At 45.7% G+C, this 18,716-nt stretch overlaps 1 protein-coding gene across 3 annotated transcripts in view; it reads left to right on the top strand.

Annotated features, from left to right (window-relative positions):
• The window catches only part of ZHX3 (zinc fingers and homeoboxes 3), an 83,617-nt gene extending 65,323 nt beyond the window's left edge, over positions 1–18,294 (top strand). For 2 of the 3 annotated variants that reach the window (XM_076011125.1, XM_076011124.1), the window contains exon 2: positions 1,860–8,754. In XM_076011125.1, coding sequence (XP_075867240.1) covers positions 2,010–4,910 — 2,901 coding nt within the window. In that variant the 5' untranslated portion in view covers positions 1,860–2,009 and the 3' untranslated portion in view covers positions 4,911–8,754. Of the gene's footprint in view, positions 1–1,859; positions 8,755–11,485 lie in introns of those variants that run through there. The other variant, XM_076011126.1, reaches the window with a different exon arrangement.
• The last annotated feature ends 422 nt before the right edge of the window (positions 18,295–18,716 follow it).

Below are 18,716 nucleotides of genomic sequence, written 5' to 3'. Positions count from 1 at the left end.
CTTGAGCCCAGGAGTTTGAGTTTACAGTAAGCTATGATGACCCCATTGCACAATAGCCTGGGCAACATAGTAAAACCCATCTCTTTTAAAAAAAATTAAAAATTAGCTGGGCTTGGTGGTACATGCCTGTAGTCCCAGCTCCTTAGGAGGATGAGGCAGGAGGATCACTAGAACTCATGAGTTCAAGACTAGCCCAGGCCATACAGTGAGATCCTGTCTCAAAAAAAAAAAAAAATGGAGGAGAAGGAGGAAACATCCTATATGCCTAGAGATCTTCATTGACCTTCAATTTACTGTCGTCTATGACAATATGATACTCAACAGCAGAGTGGGATAAGTTAAATCCAATGTAGTACATTATTAGGCAGTTATCAAATATTATAATTATGAAGCTTATGTAACAAATGTTTATAATGTTCAGTGAAAAAATACAAGTGTGCATTCATCATGACTAAAAATATGTAAAAACTATTTGAACTAGACAGAAATGTATACAAACTTATGGGTAGCTTTATATCTTAAATTTTACTTAATATTGATATTTTATTTTTATAATTAAAAATTAAGCAACAATATGTGCATGACATTTCAAATTGGTGGGAGAAATGGTGGCAAATGGTTAGATCTGGATGTATGTTTATCCTTGTCTCTAAGTTTTTAAAAAATAATAATATCATGATGTCAGGGTTAGAATTATAAATCAGAAAAGTGTGCTATTTAAGAATTTGAATAGGCATATTTTAATTGTCTTTATATTTTTATATTAAATGCAAACACTGATGATAACTTGAATTTAATACTAGAATTACTATTATTTTAGTCATTGCAGCATTGCAATTTGCTAAAAAGAAAGGTAATGATGATTATGGTGATATTTTAACAATAGGGATCACAGAAGTGCTTTTCTGTGGAGTCTCATGAAATAATTATTAATAATTTACATATCAGTAAATCAATCACCCTAGCTTTTGAAATAAATAAATAAATTTCAGAGAGTTTTTTTTTAAGAAACAATAAAAACTGAAAAAAAAACCCAAAAATGAAAGAACAATAAACACAATACAAGGTCACATGTATTGGCATGTGCACCCAAGGTGAGACCACACTTTGAGTTGCTGCACCCAAAGACAGAATGTGCAGCTTGCCAGGCCATAAACTGGTTCTGTGGATCCCCTGATGGTCTGACCTTTGGCTTCATCTGAGTGACAGTTCGGGATACAGCCAGTAGCTGTGAGGTGCTCCCTTTTCCCTGGCTTGGAACAAGTGTGGTAGGCGGCAGTCAGGGCAAGGCCACAGAGAGAGGCCTGGCTCTTACAGCAGCCAGTCTTCCTGGCCACCCCCGCCCACCCCACCTCTTCCGTTCATACACCAGCTAACTTGGTCCCTTGGCCTGGCTTGGGAGAGACAGAAGCGTCATCTTGTTCTCTTATGTGGGAAGGCTATGAAAAGAAAAACCCTTGTTGACCCAAACATTTAAACAAGAAGTACACTGGGATCTTTTGTTCTCACTTTGACATGGTCAGAATTAATTTGGAGGTTCAAATGAGGGTGTGTTTGTTTTTAGTTCTTCATCTGAGTTACTTAATGCAAAGATACAGTGGGGGTAGGGGAAGAAAGGTGAAAAAAAAGCATCACATAAGTCTATTAAATGGTATTGGACCATCCCCAAGTCATTCTTCAGGGCACTAATTTGTTAGTGCTTAGGAGGCTCCAGACTCAGACTTTACATCCCAGCTGCCGACTGGACTTCTTGTGAAACGACCTAGATGGTGGAAGGCAGTGGAGTATGTCTGGGTGTCTGAGAAATATACAGATAGAGCTTAATAGATCTTAATCTTTTTTCTTCTCTCCCTCCTCAGGTTTAATAGGGAAAACCTGCTGTCTGCAAGCAAGTGAAAAAGCTGCACTTAGAAACCATTTCTTTGCCCTTCATGGAGTACCTGGAACTTGTACTGTGAGGCCCTTGATGGGATAAGTTCTCACCTGCCGATCACCCAGTGACCGTCACCATGGCCAGTAAGAGGAAATCCACCACCCCGTGCATGATCCCAGTGAAGACGGTAGTGCTGCAGGATGCCGGCGTGGAGGCCCAGCCTGCTGAGGCCGTACTCCCAGGACCCCAGCAGGATCTGCCCCCAGAAGTGCCTGCCACCAGCAGTGAGGCAGCCCAGAATTCCAGCAGCACTGATGGCTCTGCACTGGCCAACGGGCATCGGAGCACTTTGGATGGCTATTTATATTCCTGTAAATACTGTGATTTCAGATCCCATGACATGACTCAGTTTGTGGGACATATGAACTCAGAGCACACAGACTTTAATAAAGACCCAACTTTTGTATGCGCTGCATGCAGTTTTCTGGCAAAAACTCCCGAGGGGCTTTCCCTGCACAATGCCAAGTGTCACTCGGGGGAAGCCAACTTTGTTTGGAATGTGGCCAAACCAGACAATCATGTGGTTGTGGAGCAGAGCGTTCCCGAGAGCACCAACACCCCTGACCTAGCAGGCGAGTCCAGTGCCGAAGGGGTCGATGGACAGGCAGAAATCATTATTACCAAAACTCCAATCATGAAGATAATGAAAGGCAAAGCTGAAGCCAAAAAAATCCACACAATCAAGGAGAATGTCCCCAGCCAGCCTGTGGGTGAGGCTTTACCAAAGCTGTCGGTTGGAGAAACAGAGGTGAAAGAGGGGGACCACTCCTTCATCAATGGGGCCATCCCAGTCAGCCAGGCATCTACCAGCTCTGCAAAACCCCCACATGCTGCCAATGGGCCCCTGATTGGAACAGTGCCAGTTCTGCCGGCTGGTATAGCACAGTTCCTGTCTCTCCAGCAGCAGCCCCCCGTGCACACCCAGCACCACGCCCACCAGACACTACCCACATCCAAGGCCCTTCCCAAAGTGATGGTCCCCCTAAGCAGCATTCCAGCGTACAATGCGGCCATGGACTCCAACAGTTTCCTGAAGAACTCCTTCCACAAGTTCCCCTACCCAACCAAGGCCGAGCTCTGCTATTTGACTGTGGTGACCAAGTATCCAGAAGAGCAGCTCAAGATCTGGTTCACAGCCCAAAGGCTGAAGCAGGGCATCAGCTGGTCCCCTGAGGAGATCGAGGATGCCCGGAAGAAGATGTTCAACACAGTCATCCAGTCTGTGCCTCAGCCCACAATCACGGTTCTAAACACCCCCCTGGTCGCCAGTGCTGGCAACGTCCAGCATCTCATCCAGGCCGCTCTCCCAAGTCACGTCGTGGGACAGCCAGAGGGCACCGCAGGGGGTCTTCTGGTCACTCAGCCACTGATGGCCAATGGGTTGCAAGCACCAAGTTCATCTCTCCCCCTCACCGTTACATCTGTCCCCAAGCAACCAAGCGTGGCACCCATTAACACTGTGTGTTCAAATACAACGTCAGCTGTGAAGGTGGTCAACGCGGCCCAGTCTCTCCTCACAGCCTGCCCCAGCATAACTTCCCAAGCCTTCCTTGATGCAAGCATCTATAAAAATAAGAAATCTCATGAACAGCTGTCAGCTCTGAAAGGGAGCTTCTGTCGGAACCAGTTCCCAGGGCAGAGTGAAGTTGAGCATCTGACCAAAGTAACTGGCCTCAGTACCCGAGAGGTGCGAAAGTGGTTCAGTGATCGGAGATACCACTGCCGGAACTTGAAGGGCTCCAGAGCCATGATGCCTGGAGATCACGGCTCCATCATTATTGACTCTGTGCCAGAGATGTCCTTCTGCCCATCATCCAAGGCCCCCGAGGTAACCTGCATCCCGACAGCAGCCACAATAGCAACCCACCCTTCTGCCAGACGACAGTCTTGGCACCAGACTCCTGACTTCACACCAACCAAATACAAGGAGAGAGCCCCTGAACAGCTCAGAGTCCTGGAGAACAGTTTTGCACAAAACCCTCTTCCTCTTGACGAGGAACTGGACCGCCTGAGAAGTGAAACCAAAATGACCCGAAGAGAAATTGATAGCTGGTTTTCAGAGAGACGGAAAAAAGTGACTGCTGAGGAGACCAAGAAGGCTGATGAGAATGTCTCTCAGGAGGAAGAGGAGGCTGCTGAGGATGAGGGTGGAGAAGAGGATTTGGCCAGTGAGCTTAGGGTCCCTGGTGAAAATGGCTCCCCGGAAGTGCCTGGCAGTCATACCTCAGCAGAGCGCAAAGTCAGTCCCATCAAAATCAACCTCAAGAACCTTCGGGTCACTGAAGCCAATGGTAAGAGTGAGATTCCAGGACTGGGTACCTGTGAGCCCGAGGATGATGGGTCAAACAAGCTGGCAGAGCAGCCCCCAGGCAAAGTGAGCTACAAAAAGACAGCCCAGCAGCGGCACCTGCTGCGGCAGCTCTTTGTCCAGACGCAGTGGCCAAGCAACCAGGACTATGACGCCATCATGGCCCAGACAGGTCTGCCGCGGCCAGAGGTGGTGCGCTGGTTTGGAGACAGCAGGTATGCCCTGAAGAATGGTCAGCTCAAGTGGTACGAAGACTATAAGCGGGGCAACTTCCCTCCAGGGCTGTTGGTCATCACCCCTGGCAACCAGGAGCTCCTGCAAGACTATTACATGACACACAAAATGCTGTATGAGGAGGACCTACAGAATCTCTGTGAAAAAACCCAGATGAGCCCCCAGCAGGTCAAGCAGTGGTTTGCTGAGAAAATGGGTGAGGAGACCCGGGCTGTGGTGGACACAGGCATTGAGGACCAGGGCCCTGGTGCTGTTGAGCCTGCAGCAGTTTACAAAGGGATGGGTGACACCTATTCAGAGGTGTCCGAGAACAGTGAATCATGGGAGCCCAGTGTCCCTGAGGCCAGCTCAGAGCCCTTCGACACATCAAGTTCCCAGGCTGGACTTCAGCTAGGTAAGGAGTCCATGGGAGCCATGTCTACCTTCTGTGGGTGAGGGAAGGATGTACTCGGGGTGGGCACTGAGTTTATCACACAGGGGTTATCTGCTTTCTCTAAGGCTGCCCAGCAGCAGGACAAACTGCCTGGTTGCTTCAGGGGACAACTGGCTGCAGAAGACATGGGAGCACAGTATAATAAAGGGTTGAGAGATATTTTTTGTTTCATGTTTTTTAAAAATTTTTGCAGGGGAAAGAATACAGTGAACCTAAAGGGGTCCAAGTTTTTCTAGCCATTTCTTAGCAATAGGAAAATAGGTCAGAACATCATCTGAGTCAGGCAGATCGATCCACAGCCACTGAGTAGGAGAGAGCAATGGGGCATTAGAGGAAATTCAGCTTGAATTGGTGAACAAAAGGAAAGATCCTTTAATTGTCCCTAGATACATGCAGTGCTTTTTTCTGATGATGAAAATCCTATCTTGTATTTCTGCTGTTCTTCCTGATACAGAAGAAATGTTTGTCATAGTGGAAAATCACCTTCCCTCTTGGACATCTATGAAATCAAAAGCTTGAATTTTGTTCCTCATTTCTCTAGATCATACTTTCTTGAAAGTAAAAGTTATTTAAAATTTATTTTATTTAATACATAGATTTGAAGCGACAGACAAGTCATGTTAGTAGGTATTGATTTTCCAGGTTCTTGGTCCATGAGTTCCCAGCCTCTCCCTTTCCTCCCCACCCTTGGTATTTGTCTCCTCATTAGAAGTCCCATCACAGAACAGCCAGAAGCTCGGGCTAGAGCCAGGAGGGAGGAGCATCGCAGAAGCTGAAAGGATTGGGGGTTCCAAAATGGCAGCTCTGCCAGCTGATTGGTGTGGTGGAGGAGTGCAGGAAACACCCAGAAAGTATCTTTACAATTGGGCAGTATGGCAGTTGGCCCCAAGGAACCTTGGCATGAGCTGCTTCAGTATGGGGCCTTGTGTTTGGCACCTCATCCCCAGGACTGAATATAGTGCCCTGCCCCTCAGCCCACAGAACTTCCTGTATGGTGTTCCATTGTTTCCATAGCTGACCATTATTGTTGTTTGTTTGTTTGGCCTGGCAAATACCACCCCAGTTGCTTTCTACTTAAGACCTTCTAAAAAGACAAATTATTTTTCTTTCTCTAAATATTTTAAATTGATTTGAACACAACAATTTGAGACATAGGCTATTGTTTCTTTACTCAAAGAAAAGGAGACTTCCAAGTCCACCCATAATTTGAGGGTGGGGCGTGCCATGTTTCCCATCTGTTTAGCATTTGCAGAAAGCCTATTCTTTTCATGCTCACATACTGAGGTGAAAAATCCAGCTCTGCAAAACCCACACTGAGAGCAAACACCTAGTGGAGCCCCGAGTTGCCGGTCAGCAGTTACAATGTGAGCACACAGGCACTGGCTTCTTCTGGCCTCCTCCAGCTCTGTCCATGTTTCTACTAGGACAAGACTTGGGGGAAATGCTTCTCTTGTCTGGGCCCCACAGCTCACAGACAGCTTCAAAACGTGGCTAGTGGCACATCCTGGAGTCAGAGCAGCACATAAATGAGATTTTTTATGGCTGGTTTGACCCTTTTTCAATGCAGAGCAGGTTGTCTCTCCTCTTTCACTTGGAGGGCTTTGTGCAAGTGGTCTAAGTGTCCTTATGTTGCATTCAGCTCTATGCTTCTGTGATTACCAGTAGGCCAAGGTGTCATCCTCAAAATAGATGAGGATGTTCGAATAAGTTTGTTACAAAAGCTGATGTGAAAAGAGTGATGTCATGGAAGATAGCAGAAAAGGAAGATGGCACCAGGAATCTGTTTCTCCACCTAAACAACTATTGAACTAGCAGTAATTATCTGAGGCAACTAATTTGGAGCTCTGGAATCTAGTTGAACACTTGCAATATCCAGGAGAGAGCCTGATGGAGAGGCTTGTTAGTTTTAGTGAATTTTCTTGTTCCACAAAACAGCATCCCCTTCCCCTAGCCTTGTAGCAGGTAACTGTGATCCAGGTTCCTGGTGTAGCCTATTGGTGCCAGGACTTTTGTCATCCAAAAGTCACTAAATTTGATCACTGAGGGGCCAGCACAGAGGCTGGTCATTGTTTCAACTTCTATGGACTGAAGCAGCTTCCTAACCACAAGGGGATTTAAACAGAAAGGCAACCTCTTTTTTTTTCTTTTCCCCCTTTTGACAAGCCAGACATTTTAGGAAATCTTAGATCTCTGGTTGGCCACAGAGACATCAGAACAGAAACTTTAGTGACTATACACCACAAAGAATATACTTTGTAAAAATAGTTTGGAAAAGTCACAGATGGCTTCAGCTCTTACCAAGCAAAAGCCAGCAATCTCTGAGGCATGAGAGAATTAGATTTTTAGTTATCAAAACATAATACTCAGAATGTCCAGTTCTCAACAACAACAAAAAGATGGTTCATTCACAGGAGAAAAAGTATTTGGCAGATACCATCCTTGAGGAAGTTCAGACATTGAAATTATTAGTCAAAGACATTAAATCACCTGTCTTAAGTATGTTCAATGAGTTAAAGGAAACTCTGGACAAGAACTAAAGGAAGTCAGGGAAACTATGCATGAACATAATGAGAACATCAGTTAGATAGAAACTCTTAAGAGGAACCAAACAAATTCTAGAGTTAAAAAGTACAATCACTAAAGTGAAAATCGTACTAGAATGGTTCGACAACAGATTTGAGCAGGCAGAAGAAGGGATCAGTGAATTTGAAGATAAAACAATTTATCAAAAGAAGCAGAAAGAAAAAAGAAGGAAGGAAAATGAACAAAGCCTTGTGCATTATAGGAATCCCAGAAAAAGATTGAAAAGGGCAGAAAGAATATTTGAAGAAATAATGGCAGAAAACTTCCCAAATATGATGAGAGACAAGAATCTATATACCCAAGAAGCTCAATGAACTCCAAGCAGGATAAATTCAGAGATGTACACCAAGATATATTATTTGAAATTGTCAGACCCAAAGACAAAGAGGAGATTTTGAAAGCAGCAAGAGAAAAGCAGCTCATCACATACAAGGGATCCTCAATATGATTAACAGCTGATATCTCATCAGAAACCATGGAGGCCCAAAGGCAGCAGGGTGCTATATCGAAAGCCATGTAGGACAAAAAAAAATATATGTCAACCAAGATTTCTATATTTGGGGCCAGGCGTGGTGGCTCACACCTGTAATCCTAGCACTCTGGGAGGCCGAGGCAGGCGGATTGTTTGAGCTCAGGAGTCCAAGACCAGCCTGAGCAAGAGCGAGACCTCGTTTGTACTAAAAATAGAAAGAAATTAATTGGCCAACTAAAAATATATAGAAAAAATTAGTTAGGCATGGTGGCACATGCCTGTAGTCCTAGCTACTCGGGAGGCTGAGGCAGGAGAATCGCCTGAGCCCAGGAGTTTGAGGTTGCTGTGAGCTAGGCTGATGCCACAGCACTCTACCCTGGGCAACAGAGTGAGACTCTGTCTCAAAAAAAAAAAAAAAAAAAAAAAAATCTCTATATTTGGCAAAACTATCCTTCAAAAATGAAAGAGAGGCCGGGCGCGGTGGCTCACGCCTGTAATCCTAGCTCTCTGGGAGGCCGAGGCGGGCGGATTGCTCGAGGTCAGGAGTTCGAAACCAGCCTGAGCAAGAGTGAGACCCCGTCTCTACTATAAAGAGAAAGAAATTAATTGGCCAAATAATATATATAGAAAAAATTAGCCGGGCATGGTGGCGCATGCCTGTAGTCCCAGCCACTTGGGAGGCTGAGGCAGAAGGATCGCTTGAGCCCAGGAGTTTGAGGTTGCTGTGAGCTAGGCTGATGCCATGGCACTCATTCTAGCCTGGGCAACAAAGCGAGACTCTGTCTCAAAAAAAAAAAAAAAAAAAAAAAAAAAAAAACAAACAAAAAAAAACAAAAATGAAAGAGAAATCAAATTTCCAGATAAACAAAGCTGAGGGAGTTCATCACCAGTAGACTTTCCCTACTAGAAATGCTAAAGGGAATCATTCAGGCTGAAATGCACGATGCCCACTTTTGCCAATTCTATTCAACATAGTATTAGAAGTTCTAGTCAGAGCAGTTAGGCAAGAAAAAGAAATGCATCCAAATTGGAAAGAAAAGTAAAATAATCTCTGTTCACAGATGACATGATCGTACATGTGGAAAGCTCTAAAAAATTCACAAAAAAAGTGTTAAAGCTAATAAATGAATTTGGAAATACTGTAGCACAATTTTGTCCTACACACACACACACACACACACACACACAATCAGTGGTATTTAGTTGGGTATGGTGGCCCGTGCCTGTAGTCCCAGCTACTTAGTACTCTGAGTCAGGAGGATCATTTGAGCCCAGGAGTTTTAGGAGACCAGCCTGGGCAACATAGCAAGACTGTCTCTTTAAAAAAAAAATCAGTTGTATTTCTGTACACTTGAAATAAACAATCTGAAAGGAAATTTAAAAAACAATTCCATTGATAATAACAAAACCAAAAAATAAATTGGACTACATCAAAATTTAAAACTTTTTGCATCAAAGGACTCTATCAAGAGAATGAAAAGACAACTCACAGAATGGGAGAAAATATCTGAAAATCATATATCTGATAAGGGATTAATTTTCAGAATATATACATATATATATATATATAGAGAGAGAGAGAGAGAGAACTCCTACAAATCAACAACAAAATCAATTCATGATTTAAATAGGCCTTTCTCTAAAGAAAATATATAGGCCGGGCGCAGTGGCTCACGCCTGTAATCCTAGCACTCTAGGAGGCTGAGGCAGGCGGATCACTCAAGGTCAGGAGTTTAAAACCAGCCTGAGCAAGAGTGAGACCCCATCTCTACTAAAAATAGAAAGAAATTAATTGGCCAACTAAAAATATCTAGAAAATATTAGCCGGGCATGGTGGCACATGCTTGTAGTCCCAGCTACTTGGGAGGCTGAGGCAGGAGGATCATCTGAGCCCAGGAGTCTGAGGTTGCTGTGAGCTGGGCTGATGCCACGGCACTCTAGCCAGGGCAACAGAGTGAGACTCTGTCTAAAAAAAAAAAAAAGAAAATATATAAATGGGCAATAAGCACATGAGAAGATGGTCAACATCTTTAATCATTAGGTAAATGCAAATCAAAACCACAGTGAGATACTACTTCACACTTACAGTGGCTACTATACACATACACACACACACACACACAGAACATATGTTGGGAAAATATGTAGAAATTGGATCCTTTGTGCATTGCTGGTAGGAATGTAAAATGGTATAGCAACATTGGAAAACAACTTGGCAGTTCTTCAAGAAGTTGAATATAGAATTGCCATATGATCCAGCAGTTTTACCCCTAGTATGCCCAACAGGATTAAAAACAGGAACTCAGACAGATACTTGTACACCAGTGTTCATAGAGGCATCATTCACAGGAGCCAAAAGGTAGAAACAACCCAAGTACTTATCAACAGATTAATAGATAAAATGTGTGTGTGTGTGTACATTTTATTCTGCCGTAAAAAGGAATAAAATGCTGATACATTCTAAAACATCAATGAACCTTAAAAATATTATTCTAAGTGAAATAAGCCAGACACAAAAGACAAATATTGTATGATCCCACTTATATGAGGGTACCTAGAATAGGCAAATTCATAGAGATAGAAGGTAGAATAGAGGTTATCAGGGGTTAGGGGAGGAGGAAATAAGGAGTTAATGTTTAATGGATATAGAATTTCTGTTTAGGATGATGAAAAAGTTCTGGAAATGGGGTCATGGTTTCATAACATTATGAATATTCGTAATGCTGCTGGATTGTACACTTAAAATGGTTATAATGGTAAATTTTATGTATATTTTACGGTAACTTTTTTAAAAAGCCAATGTGGAGATGTGATGAGTAGGTTGGAATCACAGGCATTGGCTCCCCTCAGCTACTAAATCTAACACAAAGTGAAGTGTTGCTGTCCTTCATGGGACACAGCAAGAGTGGTAGGGGTGGCCGTCTGCCACTTCTATCTGAGGCAGATAACCGTGGTTACAGGAAGGGCCTGCATCTGGTTTCTCCCAGCTTTCTCAGCCAGCTGCAACGTAAGGGCCGTCTGTCTCTGCACGCCGCACGGGTGATGAACTTCTGATCAGCCTCAAAGACTTTGACTCTGAGGGTTCCGAATTATAAATGAAGTGAAGACACCAGTGGAATGCATATCAGAAACTAGACCCAGCTGCCGTTATATTAAAACAGTGTGTTCTGGAGAGCCAGGAGGGAGAGGGCAGGACGAGGCTTTTTAGGACAGAACTGCAGAGGTGGCAGCAGTGGCGGCCTGGGGAGCAAGCAAGGGCCAGTGGGTCTGCAGAAGCCAAGCAGCTGCTCCAGCTGCTAGGCCTGGGGCTTGGCGGGGTCCCTCGGAGAGTCTGAGCTCCTGTCCTTCCCCTGCACTCCCTCAGGCCGGAGAGTGGGGATGGCTGGCAGGAAGGCATTGCTCATGGAATTAAGAGGTCCCCAAAGCCAGTGATGCCACCGTGGCCTATTGAGGTCCAGGCTCCCCTGGGGGCTGTACAAGTGGCAGCTGCTGTGGAGTGACAGGCATGTGTTTTCTCCTCAGAAACAGACTGAATTTGATCCGATTACTGTGAAGGACTGGCCTGTCTGGGATGCCGCCTGCCATGTGGAAGGGCCAAACTCGACTGTCTGCTGCCACATGCTGTTCTCGTGCCCGGCCACCGGGTACCGAGAGAGCTTCTGGAGGCCTTGAAAACAGCCCAGAGCCCGCTGCCACCCTCAGCCTGCCCACCACCAAGCAAGCAGTGAGAACGGGGTTCTCGTCAGTTCTTCCTCCCACAGTGTAGGACCTTTCCTTTGCCTTCTAGTGGATAAAATAGTTCAGATTTCATATTCATAGACACAGAATCAAGTTTTTAACATATACATCTGCCTATATACGTTAAATAAAACATCAGATTATAAACACTTTCTTTACATAGAAACTTTGGTTAGCAAAGCAGTACATCGCCCTTTACATCATCTCTGAAAACGTCCTGTGTCTGTTCTCTGGGGATTGCTGGGTCACAGGGCCCCTCACCTTCCACAGAGGGGCAAGGGGTTATAGGCACACTCAGAACTACATGTGGAACCTCCCCACCAGATGTCCCCTTTGCATTCTTAAAAGAAGCAATACTTTTGAAATGATCTCTGCTGCATTAAGTGGTGACCAGCTGTGTTTCATGCCAGGCTTGCCTGGCCTTGTGAACTGATCATTGCAAAACCCACTGTTACCCTCAGCTCAAAAAACAGAGGCTGTGTGATTAGTATAGGATATTTTCCACTCTCTTTAGTTGTTAGCATAATTCTGCTTTTTCATGGGAGTTTGAATCATGGACCATAACTTTTTAGTTATCAGATCAACTAAAGAAACATTTGTTGCTAAGCCAAATGTACTGACCTATGTGCCTGCCCTTTTTTTTTTTTTTTTTTAATCTAGACACATTTAGAGAGGAAAATGGGAAAAAGAAACAGGGGTGGAGATGAAAGTGGAAGTGGTAGAAGTGTATAGTCACAGCCTGGAGCTCTGGCCACTGTGGTTTTAAGAGCCCTTTCTCCACACTCACTTCAGAGCCTTCTATGGTTTAGGAAGAAAGAACTCACTGGCCCACTTGTAAGAATGAGGGCTGAAGGGCTTCCAGGGCTTCCAGGGAATTGTCAGAGCTGGGGTGGTCTTCAGCACAAAGACTTGCATGTAGGGGGTCCTGGCCTTTACACACAGGGCCTGGCTGGCATGCTGGGTGCACACCCAGTGGGTGCGGACATCATCAGACAGGTACCTCTGAGGATGTTTCTAAAGTTGTATATTCCCAATCTTGGAAATAAGAACTGTATCTACTTTAGCTTAACCCTCATATCCTTTTTTGAAGTGATAAAAATCACAGGAAAAATTACCTTGAAACATGGAAAACTTGGTTACAGAGCTGTATTAAATGGTAATCCCTGATTTCCCCAAGACTGGGTACTCTGAGCACAGTGGGTACAGAGGGGCAGGCTATAGACCTGTCACCTGTAGCTCCACTCACCTCTTAGAAACCACCTGCTTCCCAAAGTGCCAAGCCACATGCACCAGGATCTAGGGGGCACACTCCCACTGGGGCTGGGTGGGAGCATTTGGAGAACCCGGGGAGAGAGCAGGGGCTTTGGGCAGGAAACACTTGTGGTTTGGCCACTGTCCTTCTCCCCATCCCACCCAAGGAAGTAAACCCGGCAGGGCACCTTGCTGGCTTGGTTCTAAGGACGAGCATGGTGGTAGTACATCTGCCTTCCAGGAAAAGGCTTTCTTTGGAAACCAAAAGCCCTTGAACCATTGTTCTTCTAAAGTGTCTTCTGTTCTTCCTGTCCCAATAGGGACCACCTCTTATTTGTCTCAAACAGGGGACTTGTGAGTACTTGGCAAGTTTTGCAGCCTATTTTGTATCCTTTCCATTTGGGGAGTGAAGCTATTTGGTCTGAAAAGCCTTTGAGGAATTGCCAAGAATGGTGAGTGATTGCTTTCCTTCAGAGAACAGACACCTGGAATTTCTCCCGTAGTGTTTATGTACATGCAGATTAATTTATATATATATACACACACATATACAGAACAAATACTCATTTGATACTCGTAAAACATACATCTGATGTGTGCACTTGAGGAACTTTGTGGCACCTGGGTATTGGAAATAGCCTGTGTTGGAGGGAATGCCAGTATCCTGGGCGCTGGAGTGGCCCAGCCTGAAGCCATCTCCGTGTCTGAGAAACCACCAGGTGCCTCACCTCCAAATCCTGCAAGCATCACCTCCAGACCTCTGCGTGCACTGGCCGAAGGGTTGTGTCTATGGAGAGGATTTTCTTGGTTATTTTATTTGTATTCACATTTAATTTACAAACCAGACAGCAAAGCAGAGTAAATTACTCAGTGGACAAGTTCATGCTGTCAACCCAGCCTCGGGCACCAGCTCATCTTTTAGGCGGAAAAGTTACAGTGCTGCCTGCTCCAGCACGTTTTCCCCACAGATGTCGGCCCTGCCCAACAGCCAGGGCTACGCAAGACTGCTCAAGTAAGGAGCCCGGCAACCGACAGACCCTTCTCTTCCTGTGCGCATGGATGGGAATGAATCAGTGTGGTCTGGACCTTATGCTTGAAAGAATAAAATGATCAAAGGTGATGCTGAGGAGGCAGTTATCAAGCAGGTGCTTCAAGGGACATTGTAGCAGGTACTCAAGGCTTTGGGGGTAAAACCTTGAAAGCAGCCAGTGGAGCAGAGAGACACCCACACTAGTGGCAGTGGGCATGTGGGATGGCAGCCACCAGGCACATGGCCCTGTCGAAGGGTGGATCACTGGTTTTGCACACTGCTGAAGGGTTAAATTCTGTGCTGCTTTCAGGAGAAGGTGTCTGTGGGCTGCAGAGTTGAGAGGTGGGGTAGGGTTAGTTTCTCCTGAAGAAAAAGCCTATTTTATAAGGTGACTAATCTTAACCCTCTTTTCTGTACACACTTGGACTCATCAGATAGTAAAAATCATCTTTCAGCATTTCTTGTTGCCTACGTCTTATAGCTGTTTATTATGGTTTTTTTTTATATTGGATTGTAGATCCAGTTCTCATAGGTGAAACCAGATTACCATTCTGATAAAGGAAATTTGAATTTATGATACATATACTTTGCATATTTTGAACAGGTAATAAACATATTACCTGTTTTCATTTTTGACTATAGAGGAGCTTTTTGATTTGGGAAGGGGGACAGTGTTGTTTTCCGGAGTCTTGGGTTCCTGAAAAAGAATGCCCTACTTGGATGGCTTGCCAGCGCTTGGGTTTGATATATGTGTCCAAGACTGTATGACTTAGGGGTCCTTTCTCTTGGTTGAGTGACAGGGAGCTGTTTGGGTGGACCAAAGCACCTTGACCCAAGGACCTCACATCCTGCTCTCTGGTAGCAAAACGAGGGTGTTGGGCAGAGTTGTGGGCTCCCATGTGTACCAATGGTCTCATCCCCAGCTGGCCTTGGAAGGCTGTCCCGCCAGGAAGTTTGCGTTCTTCAGGCTGAAATGTGGCTCTTGTGGGTTTTATCCCACTGAGTGAGTGGTCCAGTGGCAGGTCCTGTGGTCCCTCCCCCTCCCTTCTGGCTCTGGGACAGCGGGTGCTGCCTTCCATGGCGGGCAGGTGTTGGCCTTTCTGCTTGGACGCTCTGTGCACGGCCTGTCTCTCAGCTCCCTGCTTATGCCATCCCTGTCTTGGGCCCTGTTGCCTCTTGAATTCCTAGTATCATCTTCAGCCCAGATCCTCAGATTAGAGCAGCTTTGTCAGTTCAAACATCACAGCCCAAGTGGATAACAGCACTCTGCTGGGGAGGAGACCCAGCCAAGAAGAAAATCTTAAAACCAAATTTGGGGTTTGGGCACTTACTAAAGTCCCCCACCTTTTTTCTCACTCAGAGTCTATCTGAGGGAGTTTATCAGTTTTACTCACCTTTTGCAGAAGATGTACTTTTGTGTTAAGTTTAAAATTTTCATGCATCACATTCATTTGCAAGGCTCAGTTGCGTGCTGGAGAAGAAAAATCCTCTAGACACATGAAGGTCCATGCAGCCAACCCTTCTGCGCCAAAAACCAGCAGCCTGCTCAGGTCAGGTAGCTACAGGGCTTGGTTCTCCTCACTCCAGATGTGACTCCTTCTGTTCAGGGTCTCTGGACCACTCCCTTCTCTCCCTGTCCCCGAGAGCATAAGCCTCTCCCAGGCATCCTGCCCAGACCATGGGGGGCCATCTCCATGTGGCTTGGTGAGCACCTCATCTCAGAAAAGCTCCAGCACAAGCAGGGAATTGTGAACTCCAGCCTTTCTCCTGAGCTCCAGACCCCTCCCCAAGCAAGCCACCATGCAGTCTCCTCTGGCCCATTTAAACGGGGCAGGGACATGGCTGAGCCAAGCAACGCCAGGGCTGATGTGGCTGTGGGAGACCTCATCAGCAAAGTGACCGGTTTGGGTTTTGGTCAAGTGACTGGATGGAAGTGGCATTCGAGGTGCTGCTTGGCTTGTGGCCCAGCCCAGCTCTAAGTGTAAAATGGGGCCAACAGGTTTCTGCTGGAATCTACTGGAACGTGCCAGGTCGCACTGGGAAGGGTAGGGTGCGGTGGAGCAGGGCTAACTCAAGTTCTCTCTGAATTGGCCCAACGCCTGCACTTAGTTGTGATGTGAAAGGGGCACATACAGAGCACCTGGCCCTAGAGAGGGTCCAGAGCCTGCTTTCTGCTTCTATAGTCCTGAGCTCTCGTCAACCCTAGCCAGCTGTCCTGTGACCTGCCCATAGATCTCACCTCTTCTTTGAACGGGGCCCAGTCCTTCACCAGACTAGAGCTATGACAGTGAAGAGTTTGTTTTTAGCCCTGGCTGGATCCAGCAGGAGCCATCCCTTCTAACTGCCCTGACATCTGGACAGGAGAAGGAAGCCAGGGGTGGGGAGGAGACTAAGCAGACCATGGTTACCATATGGACAAGGATGGGGCAAGCACTCTCTTCTTTGATTTTTAAAAATGACATCTTTTGCTTTACAGAACTGTGAGGATTCACAAAGAATGTATAGTTACTGCTTTGCTGTCACTAGTCCCAATGTTTTCACAGCCCTCAGAACCTGGCCCTTGTGGCTACTCCAGCTGGAGTCAGGCAGAACAGAGGGCAGAGGGAGCACAGTGAGCAGGGTAGTCACTCTGGTGGGGACCCTGGGTGTCTTCCCTGCTGTCCACTCAGGTAGGTGGTGAGTCCCAGGGTACCTGAGAGGGGCCAGTGTTTATCTGCCATTGGTGCCACCTCCTTCAGGAGACCGGCATGGGGAGTGTGTGTGTTTGCACACAGGCACAGATGAGCACCTGTGTGTGTGAATAGCTTTTCTGGGTTAATGTTTTTTAAACTTCTCCTTTCCATGATGAATGGATGATTTAAAATTACTTAATGTGACTGGAGTTGAAGGTGAAATGTCTAGGATAAAGGTTGAAAAATAGAAAGCTTCAAGTGTTGCTCTTTCCAAGAGTCAAACCCAAGTAGAAACACTGTTAAGAGGGGAAGAATCTACCATGTGGTACCTATTTGTCCTGTAATTTGTGTTTAACACATTAACCTGTGAGTTGTATTTAACTCATGCTAGTTTTAAGCCTGGGGCCTCGTGAAGCATAAGTAACATGTCTCTACCTTGGGAGTCATGTGAACTATTTTTTAAGTTGCATATAACTCATGTACAGAAAACAATAAAATTTTTTTCATTAAATTAGAGAGGATCATTTTGTTTTCAAGGTTTTTATTCTATTTTTGTAATAAAACACCATGGCCCCACGGGAAAAAAACTTTTTTTTCTAGTGTGGCAATGTGTTCAAGAGATGTCACTCATGTCTGGTTCCTACCCATACACAGCTCCCGTTCTTGCAGTTTGCTTGAAACAGGGCGAAAGCCCCACGTGAAACAGTTGGCAGGAGCGTGGAGAGCTAGCACCCACTCCTCCGCCAGGATCCGGCATGATAATCAGGTCGCTCCCCGTGGAACTGGGCCAGGGCTGGGGAGAAACCCTGTGTGCAGTGGGTTCCTGCCTCTCTTCTGAGCAGTCACTTTGTTCAGCTGGGTCAGGAGGGTCAGACTGTGCCATAATTGTTATTTAAAAGAGAAAACATGCCAACCTTCCTCTGTCTCCTGCTGGCCATTGTTCATTGAGAGTTTCACTGAGCACAGCCTTTGTGGAAGTCAGGGAGGTTGGCAAAGGCCTGCAGATCCTGACAAGGTCCTGACTCCTAGTTTCCTAGCGCCCATTTGTATTCTGGCCTTCAGCGCAGACCCCTTTGTTCCTGTAGCCAGACTGCTGAGAAGTGAGGCTGGGAGGACTGTGGAGCAGTTGCTATTGGTGCGCTCCCTGTCTCCTAGAGACGGCTGAAGAAGTGATCATCTTGGTGCTAAAAGGCAACTGCCCTGTTACTGTCTGGGGGCAAACTGACACTTAGCCAAACTGTACAAGAGGATCCCTACTCCTGCTGTGGCCAAGCAGGAGAGACCAAACCAAGGAAATGGCATACTCTACCATATAGGCCTGGGTAGAATGGTACTTCTTTGCCCTGGATAAATGTTTTTTTTTTTTGTAACAGAAAGATGGAACTTGACTTTGGTTTGGACTGTGGTGGTGCTGAGGCAGGAGGAGTGGAGTTGCCCTCTTTGGGCTGAATCTCCAGGCCTCACAAAGTCCCCTGTGGGGATGCTGCTATTTCTAATGCAAATTGCACATTTCCTAGATTTTGTATCTTGTGGATTTGGATGAGGGAGGGGAGCAGGGACAAATTGCTTGTACAATTTGAAATGGGACTCAACGGTACTTCAAACCTTTTGATTGTTGCTAAATAAAGATGTAAAGAATATTTCACATCTGCTGACTTATTTTGTGGGAGAGTCTGGAAAAAAGCTAAAAACATTTCACATCTGATTTATTCTGTGAAGACCAACCTTAAAACTCCGATGGACAAGTGCGGCAGTTTCCCTCAGCTCGCTGACAGAAGTTCCAGTTCACCTTTTCCTGCATTGCTGAGTTCACGGTAATGGCTTCTACATGAAAGCACTATGTTTTAGAAACTGCACTGAAGAAAGGCAAACTGAGTCAAACCTGGTATCATCAGGTATCTAGTGAGAGAACACTGGCAAGTTTTTTTCTTTTTTTCCTGTGAGGTAAGTGCTGACAAGCAGAGGATGACATTGGGCAAGGGGTTGTTGAACATGCATCGGGACCCAGGGGCCTTCTGGAGGAGTAAGTTAGAGAAAGCCCTAACTTCCAAGATCCTAAGCA

This window comes from Microcebus murinus, chromosome 16 (assembly GCF_040939455.1).
Source record: "Microcebus murinus isolate Inina chromosome 16, M.murinus_Inina_mat1.0, whole genome shotgun sequence".
NCBI lineage: Eukaryota > Metazoa > Chordata > Mammalia > Primates > Cheirogaleidae > Microcebus > Microcebus murinus.
The sequence above is the reverse complement of the archived record's forward strand: the minus strand, read 5'-3'. Positions and strand labels throughout refer to the sequence as shown.